Source organism: Prunus persica, chromosome G6, assembly GCF_000346465.2.
Source record: "Prunus persica cultivar Lovell chromosome G6, Prunus_persica_NCBIv2, whole genome shotgun sequence".
NCBI lineage: Eukaryota > Viridiplantae > Streptophyta > Magnoliopsida > Rosales > Rosaceae > Prunus > Prunus persica.
The window spans coordinates 29,419,810-29,441,761 of NC_034014.1; the positions used below are offsets into that span (position 1 = coordinate 29,419,810).

At 36.5% G+C, this 21,952-nt stretch overlaps 4 protein-coding genes across 8 annotated transcripts; 3 read left to right on the forward strand and 1 right to left on the reverse strand.

Annotated features, from left to right (window-relative positions):
- LOC18772626 lies at positions 856 to 2,689 on the reverse strand. Of its 2 annotated transcripts, none has more exons than XM_020564989.1 (6): positions 2,662 to 2,689; positions 2,366 to 2,619; positions 2,137 to 2,229; positions 1,917 to 1,975; positions 1,520 to 1,575; positions 856 to 1,436 (listed from the first exon to the last, which is right to left on the reverse strand). In XM_020564989.1, exons 2-6 carry the CDS (start codon positions 2,572 to 2,574, stop codon positions 1,359 to 1,361), a joined length of 495 nt encoding a protein of 164 aa, XP_020420578.1. In that variant the 5' UTR covers positions 2,575 to 2,619; positions 2,662 to 2,689; the 3' UTR covers positions 856 to 1,358. The 2 variants fall into 2 exon arrangements, with proteins under 2 accessions (XP_020420578.1, XP_007207512.2); XM_007207450.2 differs by having other exon boundaries at positions 856 to 1,346; positions 2,662 to 2,679.
- On the forward strand, positions 6,439 to 8,699 carry LOC18774622. 3 transcript variants are annotated; one of them, XM_020567079.1, is made up of 3 exons: positions 6,439 to 6,863; positions 7,040 to 7,274; positions 7,387 to 8,699. In XM_020567079.1, the coding sequence occupies exon 3, from the start codon at positions 7,456 to 7,458 to the stop codon at positions 8,353 to 8,355; it is 900 nt and encodes a 299-aa protein (XP_020422668.1). In that variant the 5' UTR covers positions 6,439 to 6,863; positions 7,040 to 7,274; positions 7,387 to 7,455; the 3' UTR covers positions 8,356 to 8,699. The 3 variants fall into 3 exon arrangements, with proteins under 3 accessions (XP_020422668.1, XP_020422667.1, XP_007207341.1); XM_020567078.1 differs by having other exon boundaries at positions 7,103 to 7,274; XM_007207279.2 differs by having other exon boundaries at positions 7,172 to 7,274.
- Positions 12,887 to 16,260, forward strand: LOC18774241 (pollen-specific protein SF21). Its single transcript, XM_007205382.2, has 11 exons — positions 12,887 to 13,116; positions 13,261 to 13,360; positions 13,572 to 13,669; positions 13,803 to 13,891; positions 14,277 to 14,337; positions 14,421 to 14,507; positions 14,637 to 14,714; positions 14,791 to 14,847; positions 14,963 to 15,018; positions 15,362 to 15,497; positions 15,656 to 16,260. Exons 1-11 carry the CDS (start codon positions 13,057 to 13,059, stop codon positions 15,893 to 15,895), a joined length of 1,062 nt encoding a protein of 353 aa, XP_007205444.1. The 5' UTR covers positions 12,887 to 13,056; the 3' UTR covers positions 15,896 to 16,260.
- Positions 17,604 to 21,832, forward strand: LOC18772422 (protein tesmin/TSO1-like CXC 2). 2 transcript variants are annotated; one of them, XM_007208139.2, is made up of 10 exons: positions 17,604 to 17,778; positions 18,161 to 18,324; positions 18,431 to 19,172; positions 19,430 to 19,881; positions 19,968 to 20,042; positions 20,198 to 20,378; positions 20,622 to 20,717; positions 20,826 to 20,892; positions 21,098 to 21,218; positions 21,302 to 21,832. In XM_007208139.2, exons 1-10 carry the CDS (start codon positions 17,716 to 17,718, stop codon positions 21,603 to 21,605), a joined length of 2,265 nt encoding a protein of 754 aa, XP_007208201.2. In that variant the 5' UTR covers positions 17,604 to 17,715; the 3' UTR covers positions 21,606 to 21,832. The 2 variants fall into 2 exon arrangements, with proteins under 2 accessions (XP_007208201.2, XP_020420856.1); XM_020565267.1 differs by having other exon boundaries at positions 19,968 to 20,024.

Consider the following 21,952-nt stretch of genomic DNA (forward strand, 5'->3'; position numbering starts at 1 on the left):
CCGCCCGGCTATACTATTAAAATATTCCAATATATTTAAGAGTCTAGCCGTACGGCTATACTATTAAACTATTATAATCAAATAGTATAGCCGCGCGGCCGTACTATTAAATATTCAAATATATTAAAAGAATATAGCCGACCGGCTAGACCGTTTAAATATTCATATACATTTAAAGCGTGGCTCTACTATTGAATATTTGAATATATTTAACGGGTATAGCCGAACGGCGATACTATTAAACTATTCGAATATATTAAAAGAATATAGCCGCCCTGCGATACTGTTTAAATATTCGGCTACATTTAAAGAGTATAGCCGCTCGGCTATACCGTTAAATATTTGAATATTTATTTTATTTCGAAAATATTTAAACAGTATTAGCAGCTTTTGTTTATTCCCCAGAATCTTGGGCTGCAAGCTTCTTTCGCAATCCCACCGACTCTTCCCCAGCATTACGTATATGGGCAGAAGCTTGCCTGTCAGATAAAGTTGCCCCTTCCATGGTGTCTATATAATCCTGTAAGGTACAGCCATTTAGAATTAAGAACACTTAAACAATAAAGCATTCAATTTTCCAAAACATGCAACTAACTTAATTACTAAACGGCACAATTTTCTGAAACCCCCCTTTGCTTTTTGTTTTTGAGCAGGAACAGAATGATGGGCCTGAATAAGAATTATGTCCAGCAAAGCAGTCTTGTTTCTGATGAATTTTCTTTGATTTACCATTAGCTAAGAAGAACATGATGTTTCCTTGTGTTCTTGAAAGATTTTGTGATTATTTTTACATTGCGGAAGTATACAGTTTCCCTTGTTCTGAAATGGTATATATTATATTTGCAGAACCTTCACTTCAAAAAGAAAACGGTATATGCAATTAGGAAAACAAAGATAACATGCAGTCACCCTAAGCTCATTTAATAAGTACAAGGAAGATGATAATCTTGTCTCTCTGTCTGTCTTCTCTAGCATTGTAGTTTCTGGTTTTGTACAATGCAACTCTTTTCCCAAATCTGTCACATGATGATGAGCTTGAGTAAGAATCCTTGTGTTGTAATGTAACTGTACTTAATTTTACATTGCAGAAGATGTATCCTTGTTCTGAAATTAATAGATTTGTACAATATTCACTTAAAAACGGAAAAAAGCAGAGAAAATACTGCTCCAAATTGCATGGATAAACCATCACAACATCAAATACTTAGATCAAGTTATGATGATTATGTGTGCACAAATAGGAAAATTAAGATGAACAGACATGCAGTCACCCCTAAGACCACAGAAATGCCCCAGCAAGTCTTCCAACGCAAGCTCATCGGAATATAAGAATTGGATGGTTTAATCTGCAGCTCAAATCACACTAAAGTCAGAAGTTTTTTTGGTTTTTTGCAATTATGCGCCTGCACTTGACTTCTTGTTGCAATATTGTCTGTCTGTCCAAAGACAATAAAAGATACTAATATAAATTATAGGTGGAATTTGAAGATTATGGGTGGTTTATTATGAAAGAACTTACAACAAGAGGTTTCAGCAGCTCTTGGTCATCTTTAGAGAACGAAAGCTTCACTTCATCTGCACCACAGCATGGATTTAAATAACAATAAGAGTATACGAAAGACGAACCAAATAATTATTGGTATAACAAAAGGAGACTGCTGACACATAAAATTAAGGGTTAGTCTAATATAGGCCCGTACAATTTCTATTTTCTAGACATCAACCCATTAATTTTGAAATCTATGTAAAAATCCAAATTCAAACTAAAATATATAAAAGGTCATAGTACTTCTATAAAATTAACACAAATTCTGATACATTAGAGGATTTTTCTTCAGATTGCTTCTTGAATGATAAATAGCTTTGATCAAATAGACTTAAACCAACCGTACTGACAGTGACATATAAAGCTGTACCTTGGTCACATCTGTTTGCATTTTTGTTGTCTTCTTTGGTGGCAGGAAGACTTTCTGATCTGAGCAGAAGTAAAAATGCAAATGCCAAGTTCATAAGAACTGAAGAAAGTAACTAAAACATCATCCTTATCTCTTCAATTTTGGAATAAAATCATTACGATATATCAAATTTTAGTCAAACGGACAGATATATCAAATTGTTAGGAAGAAAGAAGCCTGCCTTTCTAGCACAAAGAAACTGAGAGCCAACGTTCTTGTCCTTAGCTGGATATCTGAGAGCATTTTCCAACGAAAATCCACATCTTCTTTAGTTCTGTTTACTTATGCCAGCAAATGCACTCCAATTATGAGAGAAAGATATGAAAATACAAGCACCACAAACCAAGCTAAATATGAAATCAATCAAAATCAAGCGCAATAAAACAGCTAAAAGCAAGAGCATAACTTACAAGATGGGTTTTGAGGGCGGGTTGTGGAGGAGTGATTCGAGGCGATCAAGTTTCACTCCAAGCTCCAGAAGCTTGGATCGAGCAATTTCTCTGAGGCTCAATTGGCCAGGGTACTTGTTCTTGGTCTTGGCCTCCAAATCTTCCACCAAACTTGAAGCCTCTTCAGCTTCTATAATCCAAGCATCTTTTACAAGACTCTGCCTAGACATATCATCTCTCTCTCTCTCTCTCTCTCTCTCTCTCTCTCTCTCTCTCTCTCTCTCTCTCTCTCTCTCTCTCTCTCTCTCTCTCTCTCTGTTACTCTCTGCAACTTATTATCCTAAAGAAAACAAGAAACTGAGAGAGAAATAACAACCACAAACAGCGGTCTCAAACAAACATTGATAGTCTAAGGAAATATGAGATGAGACAACTAACAACCAAACCACGTGACTAAACAACTAAACCTTTCTTAATCCAGCTTTAGTTTATAATTTCTTTCAAGGCATCTATCTATATAACTCCATTTTTGAAACGATTGTTTTTGTCTGATTTAAAAATGTGCATGTGGCGAGATCATACTCAAATAACAAAAAAAAAAAAAAAGAGCTAGTGCCACTAATTATCCAAATTTAACTCAAATGAAAATAACATGCGAGCGCTTGTAACTCAATTAATTAATAGCAATTATTCATACACCGAGCTCCTATATTGAAATCCACCTTCCTTAATATCGTTTGTACCTTAAAAAAAAAAAATTATTATTAATGAAAATGGCATGGATGGGCTTTTGGTTTTTTGTTTTGGACAAAATAGTGAGCTTTCGGTTTTAACTGGGCATATGGCTTAGAATAGTAAAGCCCAACTTGATGCAAGTGGATTCTTTTCTTGTAGGATGATTTATATCTTTGTTTTTAAAATAAAAAAACCAACAATCTTATCTTGGAATTTAACCCTTTTGACTTTCTTTTTCCCTCCACTTCGTTCCCTTTTTTTTTTCTTTTTTTTTTTATCCCTTTCTCTGCTACAAACACCATCAAAATCCAAACATAGCCCACACTTGATTGAAAGTTCAGAAGGAATGGGTAGAAAAGAATAACGAAATGATAGATACAAGCAATATTTGTACAATAAAGTTGATAGCGAGACGGACAGACAAAGTACCTTCATTACATTTTCACAGCTTTGAGCTTTTTCCTTTTTCCATTTCGCATGAATCTCTCTCTCTCTCTCTCTCTCTCTCTCTCTCTCTCTCTCTCCACACTAGTAGTTATACTCATTGTCTTGTGCCCTTCTTTTTTCTTTCTTTGCATGTGAAAAATCCCATGTCACTTCATCATGGATTTTTGGGCTATCGTATTAATGACACCAAATAATCGCTATATCAAAGTTTTATTTTTATTTTTATAAATTTCCCTTTGCCTCCTCTCCTCGGTATAACATGATGTAAAATATAAAGGCTTGTGGATCCCCATTTCTTAGGTATTTGTTTATATGTCACTTAATGATCCATGATTTGATATGATTGTTTCAGTGGTCCCTACCATGGGACAGACAGATAAGTGTGCCAAAGAGCAGCTTACACGTACCATTTTTGATGCCATATCAATTTAATAATGTTAACACCATGAACAATTTCAATTTACTTACTTACCTTTTAAAAAAATATTTACTTTTTGTCTAAATAGTCGTCCATGTCGGTCCAATTATAGTTCATTGCCCGTCGTATAAGCTAGGTTTGAAAAAAGATGAAAGTAAAAAAGTATCTGAGAAGCTAAGTGGTGGTGGTGGTGGCCAGTTAGAATCAGTCAATAATTATATGACTAGGTTGAGAAGATAAAGGCTTAAAGTCCGTCCTCTATAAACTTGAGTTGATTCTCTTTAGCCTAACCAAAACTAAATAGGTGTTCTTTGTTTTGTGTCAATCATTTAAGTTTTGTGATCTCTGTGGTAAAAGGATTCTTTAATATTTATCTACACTAGCCCATCTAGTGACCTAAAGTCGAGTAGTACGAGAGTTGTTAATTTTAAAATTCCAACTAATACGTGGTTGTGTTATGTGTGTGTGTATTTTTATATGTTTTTCTTCTTTCTCAAAACTTTTTATTGCTTGCTTGCCTCCCATTATCTTTCTTTTTTGAAGTAAACACCACATATCCATGCACCTCCTCACTCAATTCTTAGTCCCCACCCCTCTTTACTATTTTTCTGTAACAACTACTATCCTTTATAAAGTGACACGATTTCTATATTAAAAACATATAGTTGGGGTAAAGGACTCACTAGTGTACTGGTATGAAGTATTTACTCAATTAGGCAATGTCTTGGGTGTGTATGTGAGTTTAGTATGTTATCGTCTCTCTCAATAGAAAATGTCTTTAAAAAAAACATATAGTTGGGAATATAAATCCAAAATAAAATAAAGTAAAATGGGTATTTAAGGCCCAACAAGTCCACATTCCAATAGAGGATCAAATTTTGGGCTGGACAAAATAACACATGGAATATAACCTAGGGAGGCATGGTCCATGGACAAAGCACACGTGAAGACCACGTGTTATATATCACATAAAGTAAGGCAATTACAAATCTCACTCACAATTTTAGCTGTCCTTACTATACCAGCCAGCGCCCGAGCCCTTCTATTTTTCTCACTTGTATTCCCCCACACACCACCAAGCACGTACGATACACCTTCACAACTCATCTCATAAGCTTTTTTGTATTAAGAAAAAACCACTCAAAGCTTGAAACTTTAAATTTATCAAATTGTTCTAGCATGTTTTTACGTTCCTTTGGGTTTTTTTTTAACGTTTTTCTTGTCGTATTTCAGTCAAAATGTGTCAGGATTCTCAGGGATGCATAACATGTTTTGAAAACTACTAACTTTTTTCTTCTTCTAATAATTACTTTAAAAATTGATGTTATTGTTATAGTCCAAGTGTCTCGGAAAGGAATGCATTAACGGGTATAGTTTAGTGGAAATGATATTGACTTGTATATCAGTTAGTTGTCTAATATTTGAATTTAATGATATCTTAGTAGTGTGTGCGAACCTCCTCTTTTTTTTTAATTTAGACCAACATTTGTGTTAAAAAATATTTAACGTTATGATTAGATTATCATGATTAATAAACTCATAACTCTTTTATTTTTTGTGGCAATAACCTTAATCTCTTATTGATTGACTTAACTCTATTATAATAATTCATTACATGGACAGTTTTTATAACATGACATGACAAAGACTGAATTATACACACAAAAAAGACCAGTACAACATCTACATTGCATTGCAAGAATATGCTCTCAAACAGGAAACAAACAAAAGGTGAAATTAAAGACCACCATGTTTAGATAAAATTACCCCCAAAAAAAATAAAAAATTATCCATATATTTTGGGGCCACTCAATTCTCAACTAGTGCAGTGCGTGTATCTCAGGCTCTGAGCTTTTGCTCTGTAAAATGAAAATCAGTCTCTTCTCTTCGAACTTATAATAATAATAATAATAATTTAAAGCAAAGATTTAGATAAAGCAAACCCCTTTGCCTAAAACACTTGTCCAACCACTCTTTAGAATCAAATCCACTTCTTATTACAGTAACAACTCATACAGATTCTAAAAACAGAGGAAACAGCGAGAGAGAGAGAGAGAGAGAGAGCCTGAAGATTTTTAGAGAGAGAGAGAGGGTGGTTGGGTGTAAAATGAGGTCGGCAGTGAGCCAGTGAAAAGGACAGGGATTGGGTACACTCCTTAAAATGAGTCCTGGGTTTGGTCAAAGGTCTTTCTTGTACTGCGACTGCACAGTGCGCTGTGAAAGTGTACAACAAATATGTCGACCTGTTGAGGATAATTATGTAAAGAAAAAAAAAATTTATATATGAGAGAAAGAAAACGTAAACACAAGAAAAGTACAAGAAAAAAAATTAAAGAAAATTAAGTGTGTAATGCATGCAATTATTGTTTCTTAAAAACCAATTAATATGAGACACATCGTGCTTGCACTTACAAAGGCCCGTGGGGGCCCTCTTACCCAAAACTGTTATTTTACTCTGTTTCTCTCCTCCCCCTTTAAATACATGCAAAAAGAAAAAATTGAACCACGAATAGAGGAAGGGGAAGAAAAAAAAAAGAAGCTTTTTTCGTTTTTCATTCTTCTTTATTTGCCGTTTATAATGCCTTAATTTCCATGAAAGTGGAGGTTTCAATCCGAGCTCTCAAAGCTATTGTAACATATAGCACTAAACAGTTTGTCTCTTCCAACTAAACTGTGGGAAAAAAATTCTCAATTGGGTTGTGTTTGGGCTTCTGTATCTCATGTGGGCATGTCAGCTAAAGCAAGGTATAGAGAGAGAGAGAAGGAGAGGGAGAGAGAGAGAGAGAGAAAGAGATGCTTTTTCCTTTCTCAGTGTAGAGTAATCTTTCAAAAACCAGCCTTTCCAGCAATACCCAGTTGCTATTTAGCCCTCTTTTCGCTTCACCTTCAATAGATTACACCAGCTGTCGCCATCTTGAGGTATATATTTTTTAAACATTTATCTCTTTCTGCATCAGCTTTACTGTTTTTTCTTCGTATTCTCTTCAGTGGCTATTTTTTTATTTTTTTTTTATTTGAGAAAAAGATTCAATTTTAATTGTTACTTTACTATTGTTGTTTGTTACGGTTTTGTTTTGGCGAGGACCTGTTGATAGTGAAACAAGTCTACTTTTTCTCTGCCTCTCTGTGTGATTTATTTTGCAACCTTCATTTCCAAGCTCGTCCGTTTCGTTTTAGATGTGCTCTCTCATGCTCTGCCTCAACCTGGATTAATGGGTTTTCTGCAGTAATGCATCAAGACCCAGCATACCAGATCAAATCAAGGCTGGATAATCAGATTTTGAAGCATTTTTGAGATAGATTCTTCGCCTTTGTCCCTGATCAGTTGAGGTAAGAGTTACTTGGCTCTCCTTCTCTGCTTCTTGTTGTTTTGCTTATCTTTCTTTTCTCTTTTTTTGCTCATTTCTGAGTGCTTGTTTTTTCTTTGTTTTGTTTGCATAAGGTCACCAATTGTTTGTTAAAAATCCGGACAGAAAGTTTGGAAAAGTTAATTGAGGTTCTTGGGTTGAAAATGAGAGATTTCCCATCTTGTTTTGGTGAAAATGGGGTTCAAGTTGCTGATTCTTCTTCATCAAATACTAGTAGGACTGCCCAGAATTTGGTTACTTGTGTCTATCAATGCCGGTTACGAGGCAGGTCTTGCTTGATTACTGTAACTTGGAGTAAGAATTTGATGGGTCAAGGGCTTAGTGTTGGGATAGATGATTCGTCAAATCAGTGTCTTTGTAAGGTTGATATTAAGCCCTGGTTGTTCTCCAAGAGAAGAGGGTTCAAGAGTTTGGAAGCTTATTCTAGTAAAATTGACATATATTGGGACCTTTCTTCGGCGAAATTCGGATCCGGGCCTGAACCTTTAGGGGGATATTATGTGGGAGTTGTGGTGGACCGGCAAATGCTTCTCCTTCTTGGAGATATGAGAAAAGAAGCTTTCAAAAAGACTAGTGCCAGCCCTGTGCCTTCTAATGCTGTTTGTGTTGCCAAGAGAGAGCATGTTTTTGGAAAAAGGGGCTTCACCACAAAGGCTCAATTTTCTAATAATGGTCAAGTGCATGATCTTGTCATTGAATGTGATACTCTTGGGGTCAATGACCCGTGCCTCCTGGTCCGTGTAGACAGCAAGCCTGTGATGCAGGTGAAGAGACTACGGTGGAAGTTCCGGGGGAATCATACCATCTTGGTTGATGGGCTTGCAGTTGAAGTTTTCTGGGATGTTCACAACTGGCTCTTTGGTACATCACCCGGAAATGCTGTTTTTATGTTCAAGACATGCCTCTCAGCTGAGAAGTTGTGGGCTAGCCAACCGCTCTCTGATCCAAGTGCGTTGCAGTGGTCATTTTCACAGAGATTTTCAGATAGTAAGTCGCAGGGTCTAGGATTCTCACTGATTCTGTACGCTTGGAAGAATGAATAGAGGAAGTCGGAAGTTCTCCATTGATTGCTAACAGAAAACCTCCAGTGAGTGATGATTTTATCAGCTATGTGATTGAATTACCACAAAAAATGATTATATATGATCATTTGTTATATAATCATTTGTTTTTTCTTAACCTTTTTCTGTTGTTTCTCCTTATGAGGAGCTTGAGCAATCCAAATAGATCAGAGACAGTTTTGTTTTTACTGGTTGTATATCCTTCATACCGTGTTAATTTCATTCTTATTTTTGTCCTCCAGAGAATTCTATGTCAAAATCATTGATGTGCAAATTTCTTATTAGATCGAAATTCGTATGCTTGTCCTCGCAATTTTTTTTCCCAAGTTTCTTATTGAGCATGTCAGCTTAGCTGTAATTATGTCCTTAAGTTGGAATGAATGTTAAAGGACCAGGAAAGACATCCTTTTTTTTTCTTCTTAAATAGCCATAGATCTGGAAATATAAGCTAGAATAAGATATGATGAAACATGAACTACTATGATACTTGAATAATGTTTTCGTAACTCTACAACCTAATGCTATTGAAGTTTTCGCGTGATATTAAGCAATTCATGCAGGTCTCTACTGCTTTTCCTTGTTGAGCTCAAGATTGAAACCTTACATTATAGAAAACACAGAAGTAAAAAGAATCTTTGTTCTTGAAAAATATACTTTATTGATGTTGAGATGTTCATAAAGACTACGGTTTCTAGTCAATAGGTGGAAAGAAGGGTTGTAGAAAGTAAAAGTTGTAAGTAGTTGAAGGAATATGAATAGATGTGTGTAATTGTGATAGAAGCATCCTGCACAACTTCTTCCTGCCTTATGTTTGGGGTGAAAGTTTGAAGCAAAAGTATGTGCTAGGCATCAGTTTGAGGATAGAAGGGGACAAGTCACGACTGATCTTTCTCTTCAAGCCTTGGAAAGAATCTTCTACAGTTCTGGAGCCTAATCGTCTAGCAGCACACGGTGCTTCAATGAATCGGATCTCAAGGATATCAAATGTATACTTTCTACTGTGAGTTTCTGATATCTGTTTTCTCTAATTGTTTGTTTCTGGTGTATGAAATTGCTCCTTATTTCCCCTTTGCTTCTCAAGAGAGTAAATGAGAGAGCATACATCAAGAGAATATAATGGGGTCCATTCATGTCTGGATTTGGAAGAATCTTTGAAAGTGATATTTCATGGTGTTTCTAATGGTCAATTCATGTCTGGTTTGGTGTTGCATGGAAATGTAAAAATGGTTGGTTGAGATTTACATAGCGTTTTAAAAGTTATTTCTTCATGTTGAAGACTGTAGGGTCTTAGTAATTAAGATATCGCTGCAAAGGACTAATGGAAATACAACTGAAACTTATTTGAACCTTTAATTCCTATTTCTTTGTTCATTTATGGATTCATTTCATTAGTTGAATTGAAAGTTTTTTTTTTTTTTTTTGGTCATATAACTGATTTTTTAAAATTTTAAAAAATTTTAAGTTGGGAGCTTCACTATTATACCCAAAATAGGGACTGAAATTATTATTATTTAAAAAAATATATATTTACATGGAATGCACTTTAGAAACACATCCAAAACTCATTTATTACGTAAGAAATGAGTGTTGAAGTTCATATAAATTACATTATTGCCACTGATTAACTTAAAAAAAGTCCAAAACTAAAAAAAAACTAAAAAAAAAAAAACCGAAAACAAGCCTAGCCCAGACTTTTTTTAAAAAACCCAAACAATTTATTAAAAAAAAATTGCAAAAACAAGTAGGGGCTCTTCATGTTAATACTATGTCATATAACTATCTTGTTAATATGTCATAGAAGTACATTGTTAATACTATGTCATAGTAGTACATTGTTAAACAAAAATGAGATCTATAACCTAAATAGTAACAAAAGATAAATCGATCATCGAAGCTTAAAATACATTCCTCAAATCATCTTTAATTCGAAGAGAAACACATAATTGAAGTAAAAGATCAAAAATCCCAAGTCCAAACCAATCAACAACGACGACGGCGGCGGGGCGAAATCCCCGTCTTCCTCCACAATTGAAGATGACGAGTCGTTGTTGTTGTGCAGTACTCTGGAACAACCAGCAAGGTCCTCGACTGTCGTTTCCACCGAGACGACTTGTCGAGATCTAGGTTCCTTTGATGTCAGTGTAAAATTCCACCATAATCTCAATCTTATACCTTCGTCCACAAATCTACAAGCAAAAACAAAAAGATGAAGAAGAAAGTCTAGGAGAATGAACTTGGAGAGATCGAGATGATTCGATTTGGCAAGTTGAGGCTTGGTCCTTTGAAAAAGTGTCAGAGCCAGCAATGGAGAGGAGACATAGACATGCGCACAATCCAAGAAGTCCAAAGAAAAAGATGATTTCAAAACAAGAAATGGAATAATAAAAATTGAAAATTGGGGTTGAAGATGAATATGAGAGACTGGAGCTAGTGAAATGAGTTCTGATCTGGCTTCAACGCTAGATAAAGGGATTATAATTCCAATTAATGTTAGAAGGGTAATAAAAGTATTTTATATTATTAATTAAATAAAAAAAATGTACAATTGTTGAGTTATGAGTTATTTTTTGTGTTTATAATTTTTAAATTGTATAATATTTCTTTATAAGACTGTCTAAGATTAGGTATATAACTAAATTTTGTAAAACAAGTTTAGAGGGAGCCATGATTTTGAGGTTTTGCAGAATTGAATCAACCTCATTGGCCGAATTGAATGTTTTGCAGCCATGAGTTTGAGGTTTAAAACATGAGATGGGTAATAGCAATGCAAGTGTCCTTCCTTATGCATCAATCAACATGTAATGTCAGATCAGTTGGGTCCATGTAGCTGCTTATAGGCATGTGTTAAAAAACAAGTAACTAAACCAAGGTTGGTTCAACTTGGGCTTCTTGCCAGCCACAGCCCTGAAAACGTAGGGTGAACATGGACCCAAAGAGAGAAAGAAAGGATTGCCTTTCATATTTCTGCCAAACTGCCAGAGCATTCCTTCCCCTTTTAGGATCTGAAAGCTACATCCTCTGAACTGTTTGGCACCAAATTTGCAGACCACTATAATTATTGAATGAAAGGATCCAAAACTAAATTGAAAAATAGAAATGCCAAAGCCGCATGTGCATTCATAGTCCACGGCTGCGTCGCCTACGTGACCGACAAATTCGCGTGAGTGTGATTTCCCCATCTCTGCACATACGCGTGTGTGTATGTGTTCCTTAACTTTGAGTTGAATTGAAAAGCAATAAATTCCGCCAATCACTCCCCTCCCTCTTATTAGGTTTGCTTAAGAAAACTCAACTTGTAAGAACAAGAGACACCAAGTTTTCTAAGAGATGCTAAGCTAAGTACTACCCCCAATTGATGCATATGTATGAGTTTCACGAACGGGTGAAGTTTGGATACGGGTCACAACTGAACATACTCCCTCAAAATACAAGGGACTCCAAGTTTGGATACGGGTCGCAAATGAACGTATTCAAATATTAGTTTTGGCCGAACAAGTCTAATTCAATATTTTCATATTGACTCACTAAACGAGACCTATTATTTTACAAGAGCAACGCTAAGCATACCACATTGTGTACCATATTTCTAATAGAGATGGAGTCCACAAATACGATGAACCTCACATCTATTACAGAGATAGTACACAATATGGTATGACTAACATTTTTTATTTTAAAAACTATAACTTTCTCCTCGGAATTACGGCAAAAATAAATTTCTTACAATTTTTTTCACAAAATTGGAAGTTAAAATAAAATCTCAATTTTGTATATGATGAATGTCATTTATGTGAGCTATAAACTTTGCAGAAGTATACATCTTTTCAGGTTCAGACCAAAAAAGTTAACTTTGATTGTTAGTAATCTAAAATGTAAAAAGGTTGGCCGTGATTAACGTATAATGGGTCCTCAGTGACATATCAATCATGTGCATTAATTTTTTGAAATGTTTCAATCCATCAGATGCAGTGATGATGATGCATAATGCCTAAAATTGCTTCCTCATATACCTCACCCTTTTAAATCCTTTTTTTTTGTAACTACTTGATTTTATTTAATGCGAGAAAATAAACAAAATTTTCCTTTTTGGCCAAATTATTTGTATGGAATCACCCACAAACCCTATAAATTATTAAACAAATGTAACATGTTATTCAAGCCAAAATGGCCGCAAAGTTTATTCTAAAAATAAAAACATGGTGACAAAGTTTTATAGCTTTATCCATTCCATTAAAAATAATAATAATAATAGGAATTAAAAGTGAAAATAAAAAATAAAAAAAAACAAAGGGAAGGAGGCAGCTAAGCATGGTCAGTGCTGAGCTGGCGTGCTATGATAGACTAGGTCTGGGATTATTCATTTTCTGCGGCTTCCAGGTGTCAGATAGCTGTAATATGCTTCGGACGAAATTACACAAGAACCCCTGCCATTGCAACGGTCACTTGGATAACCCAAAGCCAACACCAGGTCCAAGACCAGCAATCAAAGCATAGACTGGAGGCGACAATTGTCATTTCGCCAAAACAGGAAAACTTGCTGCTTGAGGGGTGTGCCTCATAATTCAGAAATAAAAACAGAGAGAGAAAAGAGAACCCGAAGAAGAAACAAGAAGAAGAGGAAGAAGAAGCAGCAGAGAAGAGCTTCGTTTTGGTGTTCAAGAATCCGCAGTTAGTAACTGAGTCATGGGGGATTCGAGTGACTCAGTCTCCATTGACATTGATATGATACCTTTAGGAGGGAAGGTAAGAAACAATTTACAAGCCCGCTAAGAAAGCAGCACTTGTGTTTTCCTGAGCCTCAACTTGCATTTCTTTCCCTGTCTTTCTATTTTCTTTAATGGGTTTTCGTTTGCATCCTGTTTTGGTTCATGTATGAATCTTTTGCAGGAATGTGTGGTGAACACAAGCAAAGGTTCAGTCTCTGTGTTTGTTTGTGGGGATCAAGGAAAGCCTGCTTTGATAACATACCCCGACGTTGCTCTCAATTGTATGCCTCTATTCTTGTTCTTTTGTTTTTTGCCAATGATTTATTTGGACTTGAAGCTTAATGCATGTTCTTGGGGTAGTTGGAATGGCTATTTTAGTTTTATTCTGATCCCCCAATGTATGGAAAAAGGTTGAATTTTCAGTGTCTGGGTGTTATTTGCTTTTGGGTGTTAGATGCTTATGTTCTTATAAACAAAAAACACTTTCAACAGACATGTCCTGTTTCCAAGGCCTCCTCTTTTGCTCAGATGCTGCTTCTTTGCTGCTTCACAACTTTTGCATTTATCACATTGATGCACCCGGCCATGAGGTCCGTTATATGTATCCCATATCTTCAGCCTTGGATATATTTTTTATATTTAAAGTTTGTTAAGAGTTCTTTTCATAACATTTTGGTGATTTTAATAGAGTATTCTACCCCATTTGTTTAAGAGTGTCTGCAGTTGGGAGCTGATGTGATTTCTTCAGATGTCCCCTTGCTTAGCGTGGATGACCTTGCAGACCAGGTGGTCGAAGTGCTTGATTTCTTTGGGTAAGTTATTGATTCCAGCAATCAAACTTCCTTTGCTTTATTATCACATACTGATTATGATTGCTTATATGTGTGTTTTTACTTTTGATTCTTTAGCATATCCTGACAAAAGTTACCATTGGAGAGATACAATCTTGTATTTTGAGATGAGAGAATTTAATAAAATGTTCTACCTCAGAGAATAGGTTCTCAATGATGATTTTCCACTAGAAGCTGCGATATATGTGTTGAGGGAAAATGTGAAATTTTTTCATTTCAACAATATGCATATGCAATTTTATGTTCTGACTGACGTAATCTAGAGGAGATTATATGTAATTTACTTGCTGTTTTGCTTACCTCTCTTTTCTCAATTTTCTTTTTCATTTTTTAAACTTAAAATCAGGTTGAAAGAAGTCATGTGCTTGGGTGTAACAGCTGGTGCTTATATCCTTACACTCTTTGCAGTAAGTCATCAATATCCTCTTATCCGTTGTCATATTGTGATATTCTAATTTAGTAATTGTGTCATGTAATTTCCAATGGGCAGATGAAGTATAAAGAACGAGTGCTTGGGTTAGTACTCGTGTCTCCAATCTGCAAAGTACCTTCGTGGACTGAATGGCTTTACAACAAGGTTAAAATTTCCATTACCAAGTTGATATTGTTTGTGTACTTGTTTGTGGTAAAAGTTTTCTACGTGCAGTAAAATTAGATTGACTTATCGACCATCCTGCTTAAGATTTCATGTACTCTAAATTTTCAGGTATTGTTGAACTTGCTATACTTCTATGGTATGTGTGATGTAGTGAAGGAATGCCTTCTGCAGCGTTACTTCAGTGAGGTAGTGCAGTTTACCTTTTTTTATCAGGTCATTTCTGATTTGATATCTGTTATGTACTTATATTCTTCCTATGTAGGAGCTTAGGTCTGCCATACATGCTGCAGAATCAGATATTATACAAGCTTGCCGAAGGGTAAGGAACTTTTAACAATTTGTTGCTTACTCTGTAAAAAGTTCTTATAATGTCAACATTGTAAAATGTACATGACTGAGCTGCTATTAATTCTTTTCATGACCTGTGAATACAGTTACTGGATGAAAGGCAAAGTTCGAATGTCATGCGATTCCTTCAAGCAATTAATGAGTAAGATCTTTTCACTGCAATAAGCATGTGCTCTGTTGCATATCATTCTAATTTTTTATTTTTTTGTATCTGGTTCCCTGTAATGTGTTCTGCCTCAAGTCATTTGCGGTGCAACATGAAATTGACATACTTTATATGATCTGCACCTAACTAGTACTTGAGTAATTCATATTGAAAATATTACCTGTAATTCTGCTTCAATAATTGAGTGGATTAGAACGAAGAGAGAGCTGCAAGTTTGTAGAAATGATTTGAAGTCTTGCATGTGGGCCTTTCCAAATGTGATAAAATGGCATAGTTTTCTTTCTGCATCCGATGGACTTAATTGAAAGTTTATTTGCAGGAGGCATGACCTTACAGAGGGCTTGAAGAATTTGCAGTGTAAGACACTTATTTTTGTAGGTGACAGTAGTCCATTCCATGCTGAATCTGTGTATATGAATGCCAAAATGAACAGAAGAAGCTGTGCTCTTGTTGAGGTAGGTTCCCCAGTTAATACTTTCACTAATAAATCTTCCCTCCACTTACCTCATCGTTTCCTGTTAGGGGACCCAACATGTGTGGCACATCAGTATTCTACTAAGAAAATGACAATCAAGATGCTTGTTTGATAAGGCATATTTTCTGCCCTTGACAGGTTCAGGCATGTGGCTCACTGGTAACAGAAGAGCACCCATACGCCATGATAACTCCGATTGAGTTCTTCCTCAGGGGTTTTGGCTACTACAGACAACCACATTTTACTTCCTCATCAAGTAATGACTCCAATCCCACCAGCCCATCGAACCAATCATGCATAGCGCCGGAACTTCTTTCTCCTGAGAGTCTAGGAATCAAGCTCAAACCCATCAAAACCCGGGTAGCTATTAAAATTTGATGGACATATGTGTAAGTAAGGATCTTAAGTTTCAAGACAATTCCATTGTATTGCATGCTGCCAATGTCACAACAGAAGAAGGGGATTGGAAAGCTTTGCATGTATATGGCTGTATCAGATAGCAGGAAATTCTTTGAATGTAGTGGTGGGGAGGATAGGTTTGGAGTATAAGCTTTTGTCTATACGGGGTTGGATTAGCTAGCTAAACTAGGAAAATGTTGTAGTTGGGTAGAAAATTATTTGAGATTTGTTCTATAACGCATTCATATGTACACATTTTCAACTGTTTCAATTTTGTAAGAAGCTGACCACGAATCCTACAGGTCTGGATCATTTTTGCCGATATTAATTTTGGTTGTTTTAAATTATATTTTGTCAAATGTCCAAGTTTTTTTTTTATTACTGGGAGATGCTCTTTCTGCTGTCACTCAGGTGGAATCTAACTTGAAGGGGTTGTCTGTTGAGGCCTATGGTTATTTCTGTTTAGATGTGATGGGCTTAGCCCCCCACTTTACCCAAAAAAATATAAAATAAAAATTGAAAGGGGTTTGTGACTAATAACTAAACATATGCGACACATTACACGCGTTATAATCCAAAGCTTGTAAATTGTTCACTAAGCTCAACAACAATTAATACATCTATACTTCTTTTTTCATCATTCTATATATATCATCGATTCTGAGACTAATTAAACGTAGATCTTTCTCGGTAAAATTTTAACTTTTTCTATTGCGCTTCAAGGCTTTTCATCTTGGTACATCATCTCCTCCTCCTCCGTTGTCGTCTTCTTCGTCTTCATCATGAAGAATAAATGTACGCAAACCTCTTGGACATTTACTGTTTTCCTTCTTCTGATGTTCTACAGATTCAACTTTGCCAGATTTTGATGTCTGCAACTGATTAAGATTTTTATGATGTTCTCTTTGGTGACTTCGCATGTCACAGTTGATAGCTTTTGTCAACGCACTATAGAGGCCAAAGTCAACAGGTTTGACCGCGTTAACATTATCGCGTTCATCAGAGGACAGGAAAGTGTAGTCTCTTGAGTACCTCAGCTGCCTAATCTTCTCTTGAAACTCTTCAGGGCTAAGGCCTAGGTTTTCAATGAAGGAGACGAGAGATTTCATCTTCGTATAATCATACCGACGTTTGCTTCTCGGTCTTGTAGGCACCCGCAGGACTTTCGTGACTTGCTCCTGGTTAGTACTATGGTGCTCACACAAGTTTATGGTGATGTTTATCGTCATGGGATGATCAAATTCACGTGTGTTGGACAAGGAAATCACTGAAGAGCTATCTAGGAAGTGGTAATTGACTTCTTAATGCAATGTGCTTTCCACCGATCAACATATATGGAAATCAGACTAGTCTCCTTACCAACTTAGGAAATCCAAAAGAAAAAGTAGAAAACAAATTTGGGTTTCCTAATTTAGTTTGGATTAGCTTTCCGCAGTTAAAAAAAGAGAAGGTTTCCCAAAATCTGGTAATTACTTGTGGGCCACGGTAAAACCTAATTGGGCTTTTCGTTCTGGTGCTATAGTAATTGGGCCGTCTTTTACTTTCGAGCCTATTAAGAACCGACATGTCGTGTTGATGAACGAAACCTCAAAGACAACGTCGTCTAAATTTGTTGTCAGTGGTCAAGGGCGGTCCCCACAGGGAAAAATTTAAGAAGAGAAATCCCTCTCTTCCCGCCTTGCCGCCCCTCCCAAGTCCCTCCAATATTTTCACTCACTCTCTTTCTTTCTGCCTTACTTTCAAAATTGTAGAGAGAGAAAGAGAGATGTGATGATTTGCTGAAGTTTTATGCTGTGGGCATGGACACTCCTCTGAAGAATCAGACAACCACCCCCACCACTCCTCTTCCTTCTAAATATGAGGTTTGTTTTTCTTTACACAAGGAAAACCGAGTTTCATTTTCAATTGTTGTGAGTTCAAAAAAAATAAAAATAAAAATTTATGATTTATGATTTTTTGGGTTTTATGGGTTCTGGTTTTAGCTTCAGGTTCAGTTTATTTGGTTGTTTTTTGGTCACAAATGGGGGCTTGAATTTGAGAATCTGGGTTTGCTTCAATTTGTGTTTTTAGTATGTTTGTGCCTACGCTTTATTGTCTGTTGCCACTGTGCATAAATGGGTTTGTTCTGATCTGCAACAATTTTGAGGATATTTGTACCTCCCTTTGTGATTTTTAGTTCAAATATTTAAAATTTGTTACGTTTGCGAGGCCATACAGTGAGAATGACTGCTTCTCAACATGCAGGATTCCCCCGTCTTCAACTACATTAGCAATCTTTCTCCAATTGAGCCAGTCAAGTCCAGAGGAAATGATCACACCTTCAACTCGCTAACTTTTGCATCTCTTCCATCTATTTTTACTTCGCCACAGAATGTTTCCCTCGGTGAAACTAGATTCTCACTCAGAAGGTATAATTGATCATCTCTTCCTGCTTTGATGAATTGAATTTTGAAAAAAAAAACATTTTGGTTGTTAGTTTTACACAAGTGTTTTATGTCCTGTTAATGTTGTCAGGCATCACTCCTCTGAGGCATCAAATCCGGAATCATTCCAGACTCCAAACCCAAGTGATAAACTTGAAAGTGTCCCAGTTGCTGTTGAACAATCTTATTGTGGCACTAAGCAACCAGAATGCTTTACACCTGGAAGTTCAGGTACAGAGGTTACCAATGCAATACCAGCTGAGAATTTGGAACTAGCAATTGAGTTGTCAAATACCTTGAAGTATAGTTCTGGTAGCCCAGATAGAAATGTGCCTTGTGATGCCACAGATACTGTGCTGGAGACAGCTGCCACACCGGCATCACTTGTTCAGTCCGTTGTACACCATTCAGAAGAAAGGCACTCTTCATTTGAAAGGGAAACACATTTGCGCAGAATTTGCGGAATGGAGCGTGAGAAAGAAGCAGCTGCAGTTGATTGGACGAGGTTGATTTCTGATGCTTCTGATCTGTTAAATTTTGATTCAACAACCATTGAAGAGAGTTCTGACGGGGAAGATCCTAAAACAGTAGATCCTGGGGCAATCTGTTTTATATCAAACATCCTACAAGATAATCACAATGATATGGAGGTGATGGAATCTGGTCCTATTGATTCTAGTGAACAATACGAATTGGGAAAGTTCAGTAATCAATCAGAAGGTATTGGGGACTTGAAGGAAACAGATGAAGCACCAGCAATACTTTCTAGAAATTTGCTGGATAAGTTAAATGTGGATGACAAGTGCCCAAAGTGTATCCATTCTAGCTGCAAGGTAATATACTGGTTTGACTAATATTTTTGTAGAGGTTAATGACTCAATGGTTCCGATGACTTTCATTTCATGTCTTGGCATTCCCTACTTCTCTATTTTTTATGAATTTTTCCTCTCTCTCTCTCTCTCTCTCTCTCTCTCTCTCTCTCTCACACACACACACACACACACACACACACACACACTCGCTCACAGAGTCTCAAGTACATACATTTTGATTTTATAATAATGCAACAATTTTGTTTAACCATGTTCAGCATAGTTCTCAGTCGTACGCAATAAGCAGGAGGTGTTTGGATTTTGAAAGGGCAGAAAGTCACAAAAGGAAATCAATATGTGATACTAGTGGCAGTTATTCAGTCCCATTACAGTCCAATTGTGAAGTCACCGTTGTAGAAAAAAAGTTGATTCGAACTACAGCGGGTTGTGATTATTCATCTTCTAGGTTACCTGGTATTGGTTTGCACTTGAATGCTCTTGCAACTACTAGTGAAAGTAACTTGAGTAAAGTTGTAAACCATGAGACTCAGGCTTCTGAGAGTCAAGTAACAGAGACTCCGAACTCCAAGATATCTAGTACTTGTTTGACTCCCAGTGAGGTTTCTCGTGATGAATCATGCAAAAGTGAAGTTCATATTGCAGAAACTCCTCCCGAAGCATGTGCACCAGTTGGTGTAGAATCTGACCATAGTAGTCCTGAGAATAAAAGGCATGTGCAGAAGATTCTATTGACTACCATATTCTTTTTTACCTCACCATTTGAAATCTATTGTTTTAACGTTTGATACCTTGCAGGCTTAAGTCACAACATGTAGGAGAAAGCTTGGCCTGCAAGCGCTGTAACTGTAAGAGGTCAAAATGCCTAAAACTGTGAGTTTTTTTTTTTGGTACCTGCCTATTATTGCTGCTCGTACTTTATCTCTAAAAATGTGAGTTTATTGCATTATATCGACTGATTAGTATTTTAGCATTTTCTTTCTTCTCCATTCTTCTCTTAGTCTGACCTCCTATGTTCACTGACGCAGTTACTGTGACTGTTTTGCTGCTGGTCTCTACTGTATTGAGCCTTGTTCATGTCAAGAATGCTTCAACAAGCCTATTTACGAAAATATTGTTGTAGAGGCTCGCAGACTGATTGAATCTCGCAACCCACTTGCATTTGCTCCCAAAGTGATTGGTAGCATCAATGCTACTCCACAATTTGGGGTTAGAAATTACGACTGACATTATAAGTTCTGACATGACAATAAGTCATTGAAACATCAGATTTAGGAGGCACCACTGCATTGCAATCCAATTTTTGATTGGAGATATCATTTATCACAAAAGCCATAGGAGGATTGCGTTGTGGTGGTCGGATGCCATGATTTATCTGATACTATTTTCTTATGAAAATTTCCATTGTGCTATAAATTATAACCTTGTAGACTCACAATTTTCCCCATGCAGGAGGAAACTAACTCCACCCCAACTTCAGCTAGGCATAAAAGGGGATGCAATTGTAGAAAATCAGTTTGCTTGAAAAAATACTGTGAATGCTTCCAGGTACCAACTTTTAGTCTGTTTAGTATGAATGTAACGCTCTTCTAAATCTCTTTAATATTTTGATATATATCTACCAACTGATATGGGCCCTTTAATTTGTTTATCAAGGGTGGTGCTGGATGCTCCATTCTCTGCCGATGCATAGGGTGTAAAAACACTTTTGGTCGGAAAGATGGTGAGCAAACATGATTTATATGATGGATCTCATAGCTAAAAGAAAGCTACTTGCCTTACCCTGTATATGTGCTTCCATATGTGGTGCAAGTAAACGGAAAAAAAAACAAAGAGTAGTCATACGAAATTTAACATATTATTTTATGTTTCTAATAGGATCTACAAATTTTTTTACTTTCAATTTATTCTTCTTCTTTATCAAATAGAAGCTGAAGAAAGTGAAATTGAAGAACACAAATCACGAGTTCGGAAAAAGGATGCAATAGATGTCAGCTTAGGGAGAGTGAAGGATCAAGATCTCCCAATGACACTTCCTGGGATTTGCAGGTTTTTAATCGACTGATTTGTTAGATTGATGGACTGTATGTAACTTCATGTTATAAATGTTTGAAGGTTATTTTGTTTTGCAGACCCTCAGGCCAACTCACAGCCAGTTTTAGTGGGAAACCGAAAATATTTTCTCTACATTCTGTTCTGTCATCTCCTCAGCCTGAAAAGCATCTTCAGGTAATTCCGGAAGAGGGAACTCTTGAGGCATTGGATAATAGCTGCTCACAACCCAGTGGTGTGAAGTCAACCTCTCCAAACTCAAAGAGGGTTTCACCTCCTCACAGCGGCAGCGAGTTCGGGTCAGCTGCTTGGAGGGGCGGCAGGAAGTTAGTTCTGAGATCCATTCCACCATTCCCAACTCTCGCATCACCACGGAAGCATTGACTTCCCACAAGCTCCAGTCAAGCCCTTGCGTTTTCCTTTGTAATGCTGAGGCTTAAGGCCTATCTATTCTTTGCTGCATTGTTGTGATACAAATTTTATCACAGATGTGGCTTTTTGCAATTTTTATCTTTTCTTATGATAGAGTTGTTGCCCAAAAAACACCAAGGATTCGAGTTTACCTAATGTCTTCTATTCAATGTTATGGGATGTGTAGTTACTGTTGCTTCTTTGCATAGTCTTTTAATCAACTGGAAAATATGCTAAGATAATATCAAATTGCCGGAGCAGCACAGACGCATCCTTGCTGGTAGTGAGAATTATTGCTAGAACAGAAATAAAAAGAACTT